Below are 21,918 nucleotides of genomic sequence, written 5' to 3' on the forward strand. Positions count from 1 at the left end.
GTATATATACTGAATGGGGTAACATGCTACGTACAGTATATATCCTGACTGAGGTAACACATTACATGCTGCTACGTACAGTATACTGACTGGGGTAACACATGCTACGTACAGTATATATACTGACTGGGGTAACACATTACTTGCTACTACGTACAGTATATATACTGACTGGGGTAACACATTACATGCTGCTACGTACAGTATACTGACTGGGGTAACACATTACATGCTACGTACAGTATATATACTGACTGGGGTAACACATTACATGCTACGTACAGTATATATACTGACTGGGGTAACACATTACATGCTACGTACAGTATACTGACTGGGGTAACACATGCTACGTACAGTATATATACTGACTGGGGTAACACATTACATGCTGCTACTTACGGTATATATACTGACTGGGGTAACACATTACATGCTACGTACAGTATATATACTGACTGGGGTAACACATTACATGCTACGTACAGTATATATACTGACTGGGGTAACACATTACATGCTACGTACAGTATATATACTGACTGGGGTAACACATTACATGCTATGTACAGTATATATACTGACTGGGGTAACACATTACATGCTACGTACAGTATATATATATATATATATATACTGACTGGGGTAACACATTACATGCTGCTACGTACAGTATATATATATATATATATATATATATATATATATACTGACTGGGGTAACACATTACATGCTACGTACAGTATAGTGACTGGGGTAACACATTACATGCTACGTACAGTATATATACTGACTGGGGTAACACATTACATGCTACGTACAGTATATATACTGACTGGGGTAACACATTACATGCTGCTACGTACAGTATATATACTGACTGGGGTAACACATTACATGCTGCTACGTACAGTATATATCCTGACTGGGGTAACACATTACATGCTGCTATGTACAGTATATATACTGACTGGGCTAACACATTACATGCTACGTACAGTATATATACTGGCTGGGGTAACACATTACATGCTACGTACAGTATATATACTGACTGGGGTAACACATGCTACGTACAGTATATATACTGACTGGGGTAACACATTACATGCTGCTACGTACAGTATATATACTGACTGGGGTAACACATTACATGCTGCTACGTACAGTATATATACTGACTGGGGTAACACATGCTACGTACAGTATATATACTGACTGGGGTAACACATTACATGCTACGTACAGTATATATACTGTCTGGGTAACACATTACATGCTACGTACAGTTTATATACTGACTGGGGTAACACATTACATGCTGCTACGTACAGTGTATGTACTGACTGGGGTAACACATTACATGCTATGTACAGTATATATACTGACTTGGGTAACACATTACATGCTGCTACGTACAGTATACTGACTGGGGTAACACATTACATGCTACTACGTACAGTATATATACTGACTGGGGTAACACATTACATGCTACGTACAGTATATATACTGTGGGTAACACATTACATGCTACGTACAGTATATATACTGACTGGGGTAACACATTACTTGCTACTACGTACAGTATATATACTGACTGGGGTAACACATTACATACTGCTACGTACAGTATACTGACTGGGGTAACACATTACATGCTACGTACAGTATACTGACTGGGGTAACACATGCAACGTACAGTATATATACTGACTGGGGTAACACATTACTTGCTACTACGTACAGTATATATACTGACTGGGGTAACACATTACATGCTACGTACAGTATATATACTGTCTGGGTAACACATTACATGCTGCTACGTACAGTATACTGACTGGGGTAACACATTACATGCTACGTACAGTATACTGACTGGGGTAACACATGCTACGTTCAGTTTATATACTGACTGGGGTAACACATTACATGCTGCTACGTACAGTATATATACTGACTGGGGTAACGCATTACATGCTACGTACAGTATATATACTGATTGGTGTAACACATTACATGCTGCTACGTACAGTATATATACTGACTGGGGTAACACATTACATGCTGCTATGTACAGTGTATGTACTGACTGGGGTAACACATTACATGCTACGTACGGTATATATACTGACTGGGGTAACACATTACATGCCACGTACAGTATATATACTGTCTGGGTAACAAATTACATGCTACGTACAGTTTATATACTGACTGGGGTAACACATTACATGCTGCTACGTACAGTATATATACTGACTGGGGTAACACATTACATGCTGCTACGTACAGTATATATACTGACTGGGGTAACACATTACATGCTTCTACGTACAGTATATATACTGACTGGGGTAACACATTACATGCTGCTACGTACAGTATACTGACTGGGGTAACACATTACATGCTGCTACGTACAGTATACTGACTGGGGTAACACATGCTACGTACAGTATATATACTGACTGGGGTAACACATTACATGCTGCTACGTACAGTATATATACTGACTGGGGTAACACATTACATGCAACGTACAGTATACTGACTGGGGTAACACATGCTACGTACAGTATATATACTGACTGGGGTAACACATTACATACTGCTACGTACGGTATATATACTGACTGGGGTAACACATTACATGCTACGTACAGTTTATATACTGTCTGGGTAACACATTACATGCTGCTACGTACAGTATATATACTGACTGGGGTAACACATTACATGCTTCTACGTACAGTATATATCCTGACTGGGGTAACACATTACATGCTGCTACGTACAGTATACTGACTGGGGTAACACATGCTACGTACAGTATATATACTGACTGGGGTAACACATTACTTGCTACTACGTACAGTATATATACTGACTGGGGTAACACATTACATGCTGCTACGTACAGTATACAGACTGGGGTAACACATTACATGCTGCTACGTACAGTATACTGACTGGGGTAACACATTACATGCTACGTACAGTATATATACTGACTGGGGTAACACATTACATGCTACGTACAGTATATATACTGACTGGGGTAACACATTACATGCTACGTACAGTATACTGACTGGGGTAACACATGCTACGTACAGTATATATACTGACTGGGGTAACACATTACATGCTGCTACGTACGGTATATATACTGACGGGGGTAACACATTACATGCTACGTACAGTATATATACTGTCTGGGTAACACATTACATGCTACGTACAGTTTATATACTGACTGGGGTAACACATTACATGCTACGTACAGTATATATACTGACTGGGTAACACATGCTACGTACAGTATATATACTGACTGGGGTAACACATTACATGCTGCTACGTACAGTATATATACTGACTGGGGTAACACATTACATGCTGCTACGTACAGTATATATACTGACTGGGGTAACACATTACATGCTACGTACAGTATATATACTGACTGGGGTAACACATTACATGCTACGTACAGTATATATACTGACTGGGGTAACACATTACATGCTACGTACAGTATATATACTGACTGGGGTAACACATTACATGCTACGTACAGTATACTGACTGGGGTAACACATGCTACGTACAGTATATATACTGACTGGGGTAACACATTACATGCTGCTACGTACGGTATATATACTGACTGGGGTAACACATTACATGCTGCTACGTACAGTATATATACTGACTGGGGTAACACATTACATGCTGCTACGTACAGTATATATACTGACTGGGGTAACACATTACATGCTGCTACGTACAGTATACTGACTGGGGTAACACATTACATGCTACGTACAGTATATATACTGACTGGGGTAACACATTACATGCTACGTACAGTATACTGACTGGGGTAACACATTACATGCTACGTACAGTATGTATACTGACTGGGGTAACACATTACATGCTACGTACAGTATATATACTGGCTGGGGTAACACATTACATGCTATGTACAGTATATATACTGACTGGGGTAACACATTACATGCTACGTACAGTATATATACTGACTGGGGTAACACATTACATGCTGCTACGTACAGTATATATACTGACTGGGGTAACACATTACATGCTGCTACGTACAGTATACAGACTGGGGTAACACATTACATGCTGCTACGTACAGTATACTGACTGGGGTAACACATTACATGCTACGTACAGTATATATACTGACTGGGGTAACACATTACATGCTACGTACAGTATATATACTGACTGGGGTAACACATTACATGCTACGTACAGTATACTGACTGGGGTAACACATGCTACGTACAGTATATATACTGACTGGGGTAACACATTACATGCTGCTACGTACGGTATATATACTGACGGGGGTAACACATTACATGCTACGTACAGTATATATACTGTCTGGGTAACACATTACATGCTACGTACAGTTTATATACTGACTGGGGTAACACATTACATGCTACGTACAGTATATATACTGACTGGGTAACACATGCTACGTACAGTATATATACTGACTGGGGTAACACATTACATGCTGCTACGTACAGTATATATACTGACTGGGGTAACACATTACATGCTACGTACAGTATATATACTGACTGGGGTAACACATTACATGCTACGTACAGTATATATACTGACTGGGGTAACACATTACATGCTACGTACAGTATATATACTGACTGGGGTAACACATTACATGCTACGTACAGTATACTGACTGGGGTAACACATGCTACGTACAGTATATATACTGACTGGGGTAACACATTACATGCTGCTACGTACGGTATATATACTGACTGGGGTAACACATTACATGCTGCTACGTACAGTATATATACTGACTGGGGTAACACATTACATGCTGCTACGTACAGTATATATACTGACTGGGGTAACACATTACATGCTGCTACGTACAGTATACTGACTGGGGTAACACATTACATGCTACGTACAGTATATATACTGACTGGGGTAACACATTACATGCTACGTACAGTATACTGACTGGGGTAACACATTACATGCTACGTACAGTATATATACTGGCTGGGGTAACACATTACATGCTATGTACAGTATATATACTGACTGGGGTAACACATTACATGCTACGTACAGTATATATACTGACTGGGGTAACACATTACATGCTGCTACGTACAGTATATATACTGACTGGGGTAACACATTACATGCTGCTACGTACAGTATATATCCTGACTGGGGTAACACATTACATGCTGCTATGTACAGTATATATACTGACTGGGCTAACACATTACATGCTACGTACAGTATATATACTGGCTGGGGTAACACATGCTACGTACAGTATATATACTGACTGGGGTAACACATTACATGCTTCTACGTACAGTATATATACTGACTGGGGTAACACATTACATGCTGCTATGTACAGTGTATGTACTGACTGGGGTAACACATTACATGCTGCTACGTACAGTATATATACTGACTGGGGTAACACATGCTACGTACAGTATATATACTGACTGGGTTAACACATTACATGCTACGTACAGTATATATACTGTCTGGGTAACACATTACATGCTACGTACAGTTTATATACTGACTGGGGTAACACATTACATGCTACGTACAGTATATATACTGACTTGGGTAACACATTACATGCTGCTACGTATAGTATACTGACTGGGGTAACACATTACATGCTGCTACGTACAGTATATATACTGACTGGGGTAACACATTACATGCTACGTACAGTATATATACTGTGGGTAACACATTACATGCTACGTACAGTATATATACTGACTGGGGTAACACATTACTTGCTACTACGTACAGTATATATACTGACTGGGGTAACACATTACATGCTGCTACGTACAGTATACTGACTGGGGTAACACATTACATGCTACGTACAGTATACTGACTGGGGTAACACATGCAACGTACAGTATATAGACTGACTGGGGTAACACATTACTTGCTACTACGTACAGTATATATACTGACTGGGGTAACACATTACATGCTACGTACAGTATATATACTGACTGGGGTAACACATTACATGCTGCTATGTACAGTGTATGTACTGACTGGGGTAACACATTACATGCTGCTATGTACAGTGTATGTACTGACTGGGGTAACACATTACATGCTACGTACGGTATATATACTGACTGGGGTAACACATTACATGCCACGTACAGTATATATACTGTCTGGGTAACAAATTACATGCTACGTACAGTTTATATACTGACTGGGGTAACACATTACATGCTGCTATGTACAGTATATATACTGACTGGGGTAACACATTACATGCTTCTACGTACAGTATATATACTGACTGGGGTAACACATTACATGCTGCTACGTACAGTATACTGACTGGGGTAACACATTACATGCTGCTACGTACAGTATACTGACTGGGGTAACACATGCTACGTACAGTATATATACTGACTGGGGTAACACATTACATGCTGCTACGTACAGTATATATACTGACTGGGGTAACACATTACATGCTACGTACAGTATACTGACTGGGGTAACACATGCTACGTACAGTATATATACTGACTGGGGTAACACATTACATGCTACGTACAGTATATATACTGACTGGGGTAACACATTACATGCTACGTACAGTATACTGACTGGGGTAACACATTACATGCTACGTACAGTATGTATACTGACTGGGGTAACACATTACATGCTACGTACAGTATACTGGCTGGGGTAACACATTACATGCTACGTACAGTATATATACTGACTGGGGTAACACATTACATGCTACGTACAGTATATATACTGACTGGGGTAACTCATTACATGCTGCTACGTACAGTATATATACTGACTGGGGTAACACATTACATGCTGCTACGTACAGTATATATCCTGACTGGGGTAACACATTACATGCTGCTATGTACAGTATATATACTGACTGGGCTAACACATTACATGCTACGTACAGTATATATACTGGCTGGGGTAACACATTACATGCTACGTACAGTTTATATACTGACTGGGGTAACACATTACATGCTGCTATGTACAGTGTATGTACTGACTGGGGTAACACATTACATGCTGCTACGTACAGTATATATACTGACTGTGGTAACACATGCTACGTACAGTATATATACTGACTGGGGTAACACATTACATGCTACGTACAGTATATATACTGTCTGGGTAACACATTACATGCTGCTACGTACAGTATATATACTGACTGGGGTAACACATTACATGCTTCTACGTACAGTATATATACTGACTGGGGTAACACATTACATGCTTCTACGTACAGTATATATACTGACTGGGGTAACACATTACATGCTGCTATGTACAGTGTATGTACTGACTGGGGTAACACATTACATGCTGCTACGTACAGTATATATACTGACTGTGGTAACACATGCTACGTACAGTATATATACTGACTGGGGTAACACATTACATGCTACGTACAGTATATATACTGTCTGGGTAACACATTACATGCTACGTACAGTTTATATACTGACTGGGGTAACACATTACATGCTGCTACGTACAGTGTATGTACTGACTGGGGTAACACATTACATGCTACGTACAGTATATATACTGACTTGGGTAACACATTACATGCTGCTACGTATAGTATACTGACTGGGGTAACACATTACATGCTGCTACGTACAGTATATATACTGACTGGGGTAACACATTACATGCTACGTACAGTATATATACTGTGGGTAACACATTACATGCTACGTACAGTATATATACTGACTGGGGTAACACATTACTTGCTACTACGTACAGTATATATACTGACTGGGGTAACACATTACATGCTGCTACGTACAGTATACTGACTGGGGTAACACATTACATGCTACGTACAGTATACTGACTGGGGTAACACATGCAACGTACAGTATATAGACTGACTGGGGTAACACATTACTTGCTACTACGTACAGTATATATACTGACTGGGGTAACACATTACATGCTACGTACAGTATATATACTGTCTGGGTAACACATTACATGCTGCTACGTACAGTATACTGACTGGGGTAACACATTACATGCTACGTACAGTATACTGACTGGGGTAACACATGCTACGTTCAGTTTATATACTGACTGGGGTAACACATTACATGCTGCTACGTACAGTATATATACTGACTGGGGTAACACATTACATGCTACGTACAGTATATATACTGACTGGGGTAACACATTACATGCTGCTATGTACAGTGTATGTACTGACTGGGGTAACACATTACATGCTACGTACGGTATATATACTGACTGGGGTAACACATTACATGCCACGTACAGTATATATACTGTCTGGGTAACAAATTACATGCTACGTACAGTTTATATACTGACTGGGGTAACACATTACATGCTGCTACGTACAGTATATATACTGACTGGGGTAACACATTACATGCTGCTATGTACAGTATATATACTGACTGGGGTAACACATTACATGCTTCTACGTACAGTATATATACTGACTGGGGTAACACATTACATGCTGCTACGTACAGTATACTGACTGGGGTAACACATTACATGCTGCTACGTACAGTATACTGACTGGGGTAACACATGCTACGTACAGTATATATACTGACTGGGGTAACACATTACATGCTGCTACGTACAGTATATATACTGACTGGGGTAACACATTACATGCTACGTACAGTATACTGACTGGGGTAACACATGCTACGTACAGTATATATACTGACTGGGGTAACACATTACATGCTGCTACGTACAGTATACTGACTGGGGTAACACATGCTACGTACAGTATATATACTGACTGGGGTAACACATTACATGCTGCTACGTACGGTATATATACTGACTGGGGTAACACATTACATGCTACGTACAGTTTATATACTGTCTGGGTAACACATTACATGCTGCTACGTACAGTATATATACTGACTGGGGTAACATGCTACGTACAGTATATATACTGACTGGGGTAACACATTACATGCTGCTACGTACAGTATACTGACTGGGGTAACACATGCTACGTACAGTATATATACTGACTGGGGTAACACATTACATGCTACGTACAGTATATATACTGTCTGGGTAACACATTACATGCTACGTACAGTTTATATACTGACTGGGGTAACACATTACATGCTACGTACAGTATATATACTGACTGGGGTAACACATTACATGCTGCTACGTACGGTATATATACTGACTGGGGTAACACATTACATGCTACGTACAGTTTATATACTGTCTGGGTAACACATTACATGCTGCTACGTACAGTATATATACTGACTGGGGTAACATGCTACGTACAGTATATATACTGACTGAGGTAACACATTACATGCTGCTACGTACAGTATACTGACTGGGGTAACACATGCTACGTACAGTATATATACTGACTGGGGTAACACATTACATGCTACGTACAGTATATATACTGTCTGGGTAACACATTACATGCTACGTACAGTTTATATACTGACTGGGGTAACACATTACATGCTACGTACAGTATATATACTGACTGGGGTAACACATGCTACGTACAGTATATATACTGACTGGAGTAACCCATTACATGCTGCTACGTACAGTATATATACTGACTGGGGTAACACATTACATGCTGCTACGTACGGTATATATACTGACTGGGATAACACATTACTTGCTACTACGTACAGTATATATACTGACTGGGTTAACACATTACATGCTGCTACGTACAGTATATATACTGACTGGGGTAACACATTACATGCTGCTACGTACGGTATATATACTGACTGGGATAACACATTACTTGCTACTACGTACAGTATATATACTGACTGGGGTAACACATTACATGCTACGTACAGTATATATACTGACTGGGGTAACATATGCTACGTACAGTATATTTACTGACTGGGGTAACACATTACTTGCTACTACGTACAGTATATATACTGACTGGGTTAACACATTACATGCTACGTACAGTATATATACTGACTGGGGTAACACATTACATGCTACGTACAGTATATATACTGACTGGGGTAACACATTACATGCTACGTACAGTATATATACTGACTGGGGTAACACATTACATGCTACGTACAGTATATATACTGACTGGGGTAACACATTACATGCTGCTACGTACAGTATATATACTGACTGGGGTAACACATTACATGCTGCTACGTACAGTATATATACTGACTGGGGTAACACATTACATGCTGCTACGTACAGTATATATACTGACTGGGGTAACACATTACATGCTGCTACGTACGGTATATATACTGACTGGGGTAACACATTACATGCTACGTACAGTATATATACTGTCTGGGTAACACATTACATGCTACGTACAGTTTATATACTGACTGGGGTAACACATTACATGCTGCTACGTACAGTATACTGACTGGGGTAACACATGCTACGTACAGCATATATACTGACTGGGGTAACACATTACTTGCTACTACGTACAGTATATATACTGACTGGGTTAACACATTACATGCTACGTACAGTATATATACTGACTGGGGTAACACATTACATGCTGCTACGTACAGTATACTGATTGGGGTAACACATGCTACGTACAGTATATATACTGACTGGGGTAACACATGCTACGTACAGTATATATACTGGCTAGGCTAACACATTACATGCTACGTACAGTATATATATACTTTCTGGGGTAACACATTACATTCTATGTACAGTATATATACTGACTGGGGTAACACATTACATGCTGCTACGTACAGTATATATACTGACTGGGGTAACACATTACATGCTGCTACGTACAGTATATATACTGACTGAGATAACACATGCTACGTACAGTATATATACTGGCTGGGCTAACACATTACATGCTACGTACAGTATATATATACTGACTGGGGTAACACATTAAATGCTATGTACAGTATATATACTGACTGGGGTAACACACTACATGCTGCTACGTACAGTATATATACTGGCTGGGGTAACACATTACATGCTATGTACAGTATATATACTGACTGGGGTAACACATTACATGCTTCTACGTACAGTATATATACTGACTGGGGTAACACATTACATGCTGCTACGTACAGTATATATACTGGCTGGGGTAACACATTACATGCTATGTACAGTATATATACTGACTGGGGTAACACATTACATGCTACGTACAGTATATATACTGACTGGGGTAACACATTACATGCTACGTACAGTATATATACTGACTGGGGTAACACATTACATGCTGCTACGTACAGTATATATACTGACTGGGGTAACACATTACATGCTGCTACGTACGGTATATATACTGACTGGGGTAACACATTACATGCTACGTACAGTATATATACTGTCTGGGTAACACATTACATGCTACGTACAGTTTATATACTGACTGGGGTAACACATTACATGCTGCTACGTACAGTATACTGACTGGGGTAACACATGCTACGTACAGTATATATACTGACTGGGGTAACACATGCTACGTACAGTATATATACTGGCTAGGCTAACACATTACATGCTACGTACAGTATATATATACTTACTGGGGTAACACATTACATGCTATGTACAGTATATATACTGACTGGGGTAACACATTACATGCTGCTACGTACAGTATATATACTGACTGGGGTAACACATTACATGCTGCTACGTACAGTATATATACTGACTGGGATAACACATGCTACGTACAGTATATATACTGGCTGGGCTAACACATTACATGCTACGTACAGTATATATACTGACTGGGGTAACACATTACATGCTGCTACGTACAGTATACTGACTGGGGTAACACATGCTACGTACAGTATATATACTGACTGGGGTAACACATGCTACGTACAGCATATATACTGACTGGGGTAACACATTACTTGCTACTACGTACAGTATATATACTGACTGGGTTAACACATTACATGCTACGTACAGTATATATACTGACTGGGGTAACACATTACATGCTGCTACGTACAGTATACTGACTGGGGTAACACATGCTACGTACAGTATATATACTGACTGGGGTAACACATGCTACGTACAGTATATATACTGGCTAGGCTAACACATTACATGCTACGTACAGTATATATATACTTACTGGGGTAACACATTACATGCTATGTACAGTATATATACTGACTGGGGTAACACATTACATGCTGCTACGTACAGTATATATACTGACTGGGGTAACACATTACATGCTGCTACGTACAGTATATATACTGACTGGGATAACACATGCTACGTACAGTATATATACTGGCTGGGCTAACACATTACATGCTACGTACAGTATATATATACTGACTGGGGTAACACATTAAATGCTATGTACAGTATATATACTGACTGGGGTAACACACTACATGCTGCTACGTACAGTATATATACTGGCTGGGGTAACACATTACATGCTATGTACAGTATATATACTGACTGGGGTAACAAATTACATGCTACGTACAGTATATATACTGACTGGGGTAACACATTACATGCTTCTACGTACAGTATACATACTGACTGGGGTAACACATTACATGCTGCTATGTACAGTGTATGTACTGACTGGGGTAACACATTACATGCTGCTACGTACAGTATATATACTGACTGGGTTAACACATGCTACGTACAGTATATATACTGGCTGGGTTAACATTACATGCTACGTAAAGTATATATACTGGCTGGGGTAACATTACATGCTATGTACAGTATATATACTGGCTGGGGTACCATTACATGCTACGTACAGTATATATACTGGCTGGGGTAACACATTACATACTGCTACGTACATTATATATACTGGCTGGGGTAACACATGCTACGTACAGTATATATACTGGCTGGGGTAACATTACATGCTACGTACAGTATATATACTGGCTGGGGTAACATTACATGCTACGTATAGTATATATACTGGCTGGGGTAACACATTACATGCTACGTACAGTATATATACTGGCTTGGGTAACATTACATGCTACGTATAGTATATATACTGGCTGGGGTAACACATTACTTGCTACGTATAGTATATATACTGGCTGGGGTAACACATTACATGCTACGTACAGTATATATACTGGCTGGGGTAACACATTACATGCTACGTACAGTATATATACTGGCTGGGGTAACATTACATGCTATGTACAGTATATATACTGGCTGGGGGTAACATTACATGCTACGTATAGTATATATACTGGCTGGGGGTAACATTACATGCTACGTATAGTATATATACTGGCTGGGGTAACATTACATGCTACGTATAGTATATATACTGACTGGGGTAACACATTACATGCTACGTATAGTATATATACTGGCTGGGGTGATGGTAACTCCTGTATCAAACCTATTTCAGACCATCATCACAGTTTGGAGAAGCTGCTGAAACACTGTCTGCTCAGCCGGTCCATGCAGGAGGTGATTGGCTACTATATCACCATGGAAGAGTACTACATGAAGGAGTCCGTCAACAAGGTAACGGGTACAGGGTACAGGAGGGGGGATGAATGTACCAAGCAGTGGGTGGGAAGCGTGTGCGCAGCGGAAGCCGGGAACAGAATGCGTGTGCGCAGCGGAGGCCGGGAACAGAATGCGTGTGCGCAGCGGAGGCCGGGAACAGAATGCGTGTGCGCAGCGGAGGCCGGGAACAGAATGCGTGTGCGCAGCGGAGGCCGGGAACAGAATGCGTGTGCGCAGCGGAGGCCGGGAACAGAATGCGTGTGCGCAGCGGGGCGCCGGGAATAGGATATGTGTATAAAAGTGTACTGAGATCGGGATACAGGAAGGGGTGAAGGAGGGGTCTGGATACAGGGAGACATTGGGGCTGGGATATTACACAGGGGGAGTTGGGCAATGATAATAGTAGCAGGGATGGGGCACATGAAGTTGCTGGGATCTAAGCTCAGGAATGGGAGGGATAACCGGATCCTGGATAAAGGGAGACATTGGGGCTGGGATATTACACAGGGGATATGGGCAATGATAATAGTAGCAGGGATGGGGCACATGAAGCTGCTGGGATCTAAGCTCAGGAATGGGAGGGATAACCGGATCCTGGATACAGGGAGACATTGGGGATGGGATATTACACAGGGGGAGATGGGCAATGATAATAGTAGCAGGGATGGGGCACATGAAGTTGCTGGGATGTAAGCTCAGGAATGGGAGGGATATCCGGATCCTGGATACAGGGAGACATTGGGGCTGGGATATTACACAGGGGGAGTTGGGCAATGATAATAGTAGCAGGGATGGGGCACATGAAGCTGCTGGGATCTAAGCTCAGGAATGGGAGGGATAACCGGATCCTGGATACAGGGAGACATTGGGGCTGGGATATTACACAGGGGGAGATGGGCAATGATAATAGTAGCAGGGATGGGGCACATGAAGTTGCTGGGATGTAAGCTCAGGAATGGGAGGGATAACCGGATCCTGGATACAGGGAGACATTGGGGCTGGGATATTACACAGGGGGAGATGGGGAATGATAATAGTAGCAGGGATGGGACATATGAAGCTGCTGGGATCTAAGCTCTGGAATGGGAGGGATAACCGGATCCTGGATACAGGGAGACATTGGGGATGGGATATTACACAGGGGGAGATGGGCAATGATAATAGTAGCAGGGATGGGGCACATGAAGCCCCTGGGATGTAAGCTCAGGAATGGGAGGGATAACCGGATCCTGGATACAGGGAGACATTGGGGATGGGATATTACACAGGGGGAGATGGGCAATGATAATAGTAGCAGGGATGGGGCACATGAAGCTGCTGGGATCTAAGCTCAGGTATGGGAGGGATAACCGGATCCTGGATACAGGGAGACATTGGGGCTGGGATATTACACAGGGGATACGGGCAATGATAATAGTAGCAGGGATGGGGCACATGAAGCTGCTGGGATCTAAGCTGAGGAATGGGAGGGATAACCGGATCCTGGATACAGGGAGACATTGGGGCTGGGGTATTACACAGGGGGAGATGGGCAATGATAATAGTAGCAGGGATGGGGCACATGAAGCCCCTGGGATCTAAGCTCAGGAATGGGAGGGATAACCGGATCCTGGATACAGGGAGACATTGGGGCTGGGATATTACACAGGGGGAGATGGCCAATGATAATAGTAGCAGGGATGGTGCACATGAAGCTGCTGGGATGTAAGCTCAGGAATGGGAGGGATAACCGGATCCTGGATACAGGGAGACATTGGGGCTGGGATATTACACAGGGGGAGATGGGCAATGATAATAGTAGCAGGGATGGTGCACATGAAGCTGCTGGGATGTAAGCTCAGGAATCGGAGGGATAACCGGATCCTGGATACAGGGAGACATTGGGGCTGGGATATTACACAGGGGGAGATGGGCAATGATAATAGTAGCAGGGATGGGGCACATGAAGCTGCTGGGATCTAAGCTCAGGAATGGGAGGGATAACCGGATCCTGGATACAGGGAGACATTGGGGCTGGGCTATTACACAGGGGGAGATGGGCAATGATAATAGTAGCAGGGATGGGGCACATGAAGCTGCTGGGATCTAAGCTCAGGAATGGGAGGGATCACCGGATCCTGGATACAGGGAGACATTGGGGCTGGGATATTACACTGGTGGAGATGGGCAATGATAATAGTAGCAGGGATGGGGCACATGAAGCTGCTGGGATCTAAGCTCAGGAATGGGAGGGATAACCGGATCCTGGATATAGGGAGACATTGGGGCTGGGGTATTACACAGGGGGAGATGGGCAATGATAATAGTAGCAGGGATGGGGCACATGAAGCTGCTGGGATCTAAGCTCAGGAATGGGAGGGATAACCGGATCCTGGATACAGGGAGACATTGGGGCTGGGATATTACACAGGGGGAGATGGGCAATGATAATAGTAGCAGGGATGGGACACATGAAGCTGCTGGGTTCTAAGCTCAGGAATGGGAGGGATAACCGGATCCTGGATACAGGGAGACATTGGGGCTGGGATATTACACAGGGGGAGATGGGCAATGATAATAGTAGCAGGGATGGGGCACATGAAGCTGCTGGGATCTAAGCTCAGGAATGGGAGGGATAACCGGATCCTGGATACAGGGAGACATTGGGGCTGGGATATTACACAGGGGGAGATGGGCAATGATAATAGTAGCAGGGATGGGGCACATGAAGCTGCTGGGATCTAAGCTCAGGAATTGGAGGGATAACCGGATCCTGGATACAGGGAGACATTGGGGCTGGGATATTACACAGGTGGAGTTGGGCAATGATAATAGTAGCAGGGATGGGGCACATGAAGCTGCTGGGATCTAAGCTCAGGACTGGGAGGGATAACCGGATCCTGGATACAGGGAGACATTGGGGCTGGGATATTACACAGGTGGAGATGGGCAATGATAATAGTAGCAGGGATGGGGCACATGAAGCTGCTGGGATCTAAGCTCAGGAATGGGAGGTATAACCGGATCCTGGATACAGGGAGACATTGGGGCTGGGATATTACACTGGTGGAGATGGGCAATGATAATAGTAGCAGGGATGGGGCACATGAAGCTGCTGGGATCTAAGCTCAGGAATAGGAGGGATAACCGGATCCTGGATACAGGGAGACATTGGGGCTGGGGTATTACACAGGGGGAGATGGGCAATGATAATAGTAGCAGGGATGGGGCACATGAAGCTGCTGGGATCTAAGCTCAGGAATGGGAGGGATCACCGGATCCTGGATACAGGGAGACATTGGGGCTGGGATATTACACAGGGGGAGTTGGGCAATGATAATAGTAGCAGGGATGGGGCACATGAAGCTGCTGGGATCTAAGCTCAGGAATGGGAGGGATAACCGGATCCTGGATACAGGGAGACATTGGGGCTGGGATATTACACAGGGGGAGTTGGGCAATGATAATAGTAGCAGGGATGGGGCACATGAAGCTGCTGGGATCTAAGCTCAGGAATGGCAGGGATAACCGGATCCTGGATACAGGGAGACATTGGGGCTGGGATATTACACAGGGGGAGTTGGGCAATGATAATAGTAGCAGGGATGGGGCACATGAAGCTGCTGGGATGTAAGCTCAGGAATGGGAGGGATAACCGGATCCTGGATACAGGGAGACATTGGGGCTGGGGTATTACACAGGGGGAGATGGGCAATGATAATAGTAGCAGGGATGGGGCACATGAAGCTGCTGGAATCTAAGCTCAGGAATGGGAGGGATAACCGGATCTTGGTTACAGCACTATCTAAATGATCCGCTTGTGCCGTTATTCTCTGCGCAGGCAGTGGCCATGGATGCGTGTGAGCGGGGGCAGCTGACCTCCAGTGTGGTGGATGACGTCTTCTACATAGCGAAGAAATGTATTGGGCGTGCGTTGTCCAGCTCCAGCACCGACTGTCTCTGCGCCATGATTAATCTCTCAACGACTATGATGGATTCAGACTTCAGGTGAGCGCAGGGACCACATCTCAGGACGGGTGTTTGGATCCGGGAAATGCAGCAACAATTAGTCCTCAGCTGCTGCACGACGAGGCCGATATTACCCAATGATTTTATAACCATTTATTGGCCAATCTGTGATGCTCTGAGGTGTAACGCGTGTGCGCTGCTCCTTGTCGCCACAGAGAGGTGCTGTGTAACAAGCTGAGGATGGGTTACCCGGCCACCACCTTCCAGGACATCCAGCGCGGGGTGAGCAGCGCGGTCAGCATCATGCACAGCAGTCTGCAACAGGGCAAATTCGACACCAAAGGCATAGAGAGCAACGATGAGGCCAAAACGTCATTCCTGGTGAGAGACGGGTCCTGTGGCCGGGGGAGGGGCACAACGCCCTGGTGCTACTTATACCGTCTTCCTCTTTCAGGTCTGTCTCAATAATGTGGAGGCTTGCAGCGAGAACATCATGACCCTGAAGAAAAATCTGGAGGTATGAGGGATCCTTCCCTTCTGGGGCTAACACTAAACATAGCGCCAGGTTCCAGCATTGGCCGTGACTCCAGGAGCAGCGGACACTACAGAGCTGTCCCCATTCTCAGCCTCTCCTTAGCCGCGTCCCCCTGCCCAGCCTCTCCTTAGCCGCGTCCCCCTGCCCAGCCTCTCCTTGGCCGCGTCCCCCTGCCCAGCCTCTCCTTGGCCGCGTCCCCCTGCCCAGCCTCTCCTTGGCCGCGTCCCCCTGCCCAGCCTCTCCTTGGCCGCGTCCCCCTGCCCAGCCTCTCCTTGGCCGCGTCCCCCTGCCCAGCCTCTCCTTAGCCGTGTCCCCCTGCCCGGCCTCTCCTTAGCTGAGAGCAGCGTCCCCCTGCCCAGCCTCTCCTTACCCGAGAGCCGCGTCCCCCAGCCCGGCCTCTCCTTAGCCACGTCCCCCAGCCCGGCCTCTCCTTAGCCACGTCCCCCTGCCCAGCCTCTCCCTTAGCCACGTCCCCCTGCCCAGCCTCTCCCTTAGCCACGTCCCCCTGCCCAGCCTCTCCCTTAGCCACGTCCCCCTGCCCAGCCTCTCCCTTAGCCACGTCCCCCTGCCCAGCCTCTCCCTTAGCCACGTCCCCCTGCCCAGCCTCTCCCTTAGCCACGTCCCCCTGCCCAGCCTCTCCTTAGCCGAGAGCCACGTCCCCCTGCCCGGCCTCTCTTACCCTACATATGCTGCACGGTTCCCTATAGTTCCCATATATCTTACACATGCACATTTCTCTATAGTCCCTACAGTTTACATATGCTGCACAGTTCCCAATACTCCCTGTAATTCCCATGGTTACTACATATGCTGCACAGTTCCCAATACTCCCTGTAATTCCCATGGTTACTACATATGCTGCACAGTTCCCAATACTCCCTGTAATTCCCATGGTTACTACATATGCTGCACAGTTCCCAATACTCCCTGTAATTCCCATGGTTACTACATATGCTGCACAGTTCCCAATACTCCCTGTAATTCCCATGGTTACTACATATGCTGCACAGTTCCCAATACTCCCTGTAATTCCCATGGTTACTACATATGCTGCACAGTTCCCAATACTCCCTGTAATTCCCATGGTTACTACATATGCTGCACAGTTCCCAATACTCCCTGTAATTCCCATGGTTACTACATATGCTGCACGGTTCCCAATACTCCCTGTAATTCCCATGGTTACTACATATGCTGCACGGTTCCCAATACTCCCTGTAATTCCCATGGTTACTACATATGCTGCACGGTTCCCAATACTCCCTGTAATTCCCATGGTTACTACATATGCTGCACGGTTCCCAATACTCCCTGTAATTCCCATGGTTACTACATATGCTGCACAGTTCCCAATACTCCCTGTAATTCCCATGGTTACTACATATGCTGCACAGTTCCCTGTAGTTTCCATATATCCTACATATTTATCCTAGAACGACTGTAGAAAGCTGTTCAATCAAGACTTCGGAGGGGACCAGGCCAAGGCCAAGATTGACAGCTGCCTCTCAGACATGACGTCAGTATCCAGCAAATTCCGGGAACTCCTGCAGGTGAGGCTGGGGCCCCGGGCTCTCCCCTCATGGGGATGATGAGCGAGTCTGAGGCCACTGACCCCGTCTTGTTTCTCTGGGGACAGGAAGGTCTCGGGGAGCTAAACAGTACGGCCATCAAGCCTCAAGTGAAGCCATGGATTAACCTCTTCCTGTCTGTGTCGCACAACATTGAGGAGGTGAGGGCGTGGTCAGTGTCTTGTCCTGCCGATCACACAACTTAAGTTGCTCATTACCCAATTATCGTTACTAGGAGGAGTTTAATGACTGTGAAGCCAACGACCCTTGGGTGCAGCAGTTTATAGTGAACCAGGAGCAGCTCATGGCTGAGTTTAAGGTGAGACTGTGCCGCCTGTACCCGCGGGTGCCTGCTGCTGTGAGACGGCTGTACCCGCGGATTCCTGCTGCTGTGAGACGGCTGTACCCGCGGGTGCCTGCTGCTGTGAGACGGCTGTTACAGAGTATGTCTCCCCCTACAGGCCGGGCTGTCCCCCGTTAGCTATGAGAACCTCACCAGTCTGCTGACCAGTCTCATAGCCATCGAGTTGGAGAAAGTAGTTTTAAAGTCCACGTTCAGCAGGGTAAGATTAAACCCCAGTCATTATACATAGAGGGGAGATGTCGTAATAATACTCATTCATAGAATTGTGTATTAGCCATGTTGCAAAGTGACACGTCATCCACTTGTGTGTCAGTTATATTGCAACATAGACTCAGTTGTATGTTCACTGCAGACCCTGTCAGTGTCCCCCCCCCCACCCCCCCCACACAGCCTTAGTACCTGTGCTCAGCGTTTGTACAGTAACATTGCTGCAGGGTGTATAACATTAGTCCCCAGGCTGTAGATTCATGCTAGACTGGATTTGGTTACCCAGATACCCCGGGAGTCTGCCGCTTGCTCTCTCCGTTCCCCGGGTAATGTCATACCCTCAGATGGGGGACGCAGTGCAGACCTGATCCCTGTACAAACTATTCTTTCTTACGTGGTGGCATTTTAGTGGAAGCAGCAGATATTCATACAAAGTGATGCTGCCTCGCTTACAATCTGACGCCCACTTATACCAGAGAGCAGCATCAGTGCAGATGGTGACGTGTCATTGGCAGAGAGATGCTACTTAGCCCAGAGTTGTCTATTGGGATATCCAATCGGGCTGCGCCGGGCTCCCTGCATTATCACTCATTAGTAGACAGTGTTATCTACAGCTCCGAGTGAGAGTCACCAGGAGAGAGTGACTGATGTACAGGGCTCTTGTAGAGACACAATAGGTGGCTGTATTATTACTAATCACTGATAGTGCTGTGTATAGTCTAGGTGCCCTATACCAGGATAACTGAGTGATTGGTGTAATAGTGATCACCAGGAGAGAGTGACTGCTGTACAGGGCTCTTGTAGAGACACAATAGGTGGCTGTATTATTACTAATCACTGATAGTGCTGTGTATAGTCTAGGTGCCCTATACCAGGATAACTGAGTGATTGGTGTAATAGTGATCACCAGGAGAGAGTGACTGCTGTACAGGGCTCTTGTAGAGACACAATAGGTGGCTGTATTATTACTAATCACTGATAGTGCTGTGTATAGTCTAGGTGCCCTATACCAGGATAACTGAGTGATTGGTGTAATAGTGATCACCAGGAGAGAGTGACTGATGTACAGGGCTCTTGTAGAGACACAATAGGAGGCTGTATTATTACTAATCACTGATAGTGCTGTGTATAGTCTAGGTGCCCTATACCAGGATAACTGAGTGATTGGTGTAATAGGTATCACCAGGAGAGAGTGACTGCTGTACAGGGCTCTTGTAGAGACACAATAGGTGGCTGTATTATTACTAATCACTGATAGTGCTGTGTATAGTCTAGGTGCCCTATACCAGGATAACTGAGTGATTGGTGTAATAGTGATCACCAGGAGAGAGTGACTGATGTACAGGGCTCTTGTAGAGACACAATAGGTGGCTGTATTATTACTAATCACTGATAGTGCTGTGTATAGTCTAGGTGCCCTATACCAGGATAACTGAGTGATTGGTGTAATAGTGATCACCAGGAGAGAGTGACTGCTGTACAGGGCTCTTGTAGAGACACAATAGGTGGCTGTATTATTACTAATCACTGATAGTGCTGTGTATAGTCTAGGTGCCCTATACCAGGATAAC

The 21,918-nt window shown here is 44.3% G+C and overlaps 1 protein-coding gene across 1 annotated transcript in view; it reads left to right on the forward strand.

Moving 5' to 3' along the window:
* COG4 (component of oligomeric golgi complex 4) overlaps positions 1 to 21,918 on the forward strand; it is a 64,814-nt gene that overhangs the window by 36,300 nt on the left and 6,596 nt on the right. Inside the window, exons 10-17 of the mRNA XM_088446233.1 lie at positions 13,622 to 13,740; positions 17,546 to 17,712; positions 17,889 to 18,054; positions 18,128 to 18,190; positions 19,642 to 19,758; positions 19,845 to 19,937; positions 20,012 to 20,095; positions 20,238 to 20,339. Of these exons, the coding sequence (XP_088302359.1) occupies positions 13,622 to 13,740; positions 17,546 to 17,712; positions 17,889 to 18,054; positions 18,128 to 18,190; positions 19,642 to 19,758; positions 19,845 to 19,937; positions 20,012 to 20,095; positions 20,238 to 20,339 (911 nt within the window). The remainder of the gene's footprint in view (positions 1 to 13,621; positions 13,741 to 17,545; positions 17,713 to 17,888; positions 18,055 to 18,127; positions 18,191 to 19,641; positions 19,759 to 19,844; positions 19,938 to 20,011; positions 20,096 to 20,237; positions 20,340 to 21,918) is intronic.

This window comes from Taudactylus pleione, unplaced genomic scaffold (assembly GCF_031769625.1).
Source record: "Taudactylus pleione unplaced genomic scaffold, aTauple2 ptg000394l, whole genome shotgun sequence".
Taxonomy (NCBI): domain Eukaryota; kingdom Metazoa; phylum Chordata; class Amphibia; order Anura; family Myobatrachidae; genus Taudactylus; species Taudactylus pleione.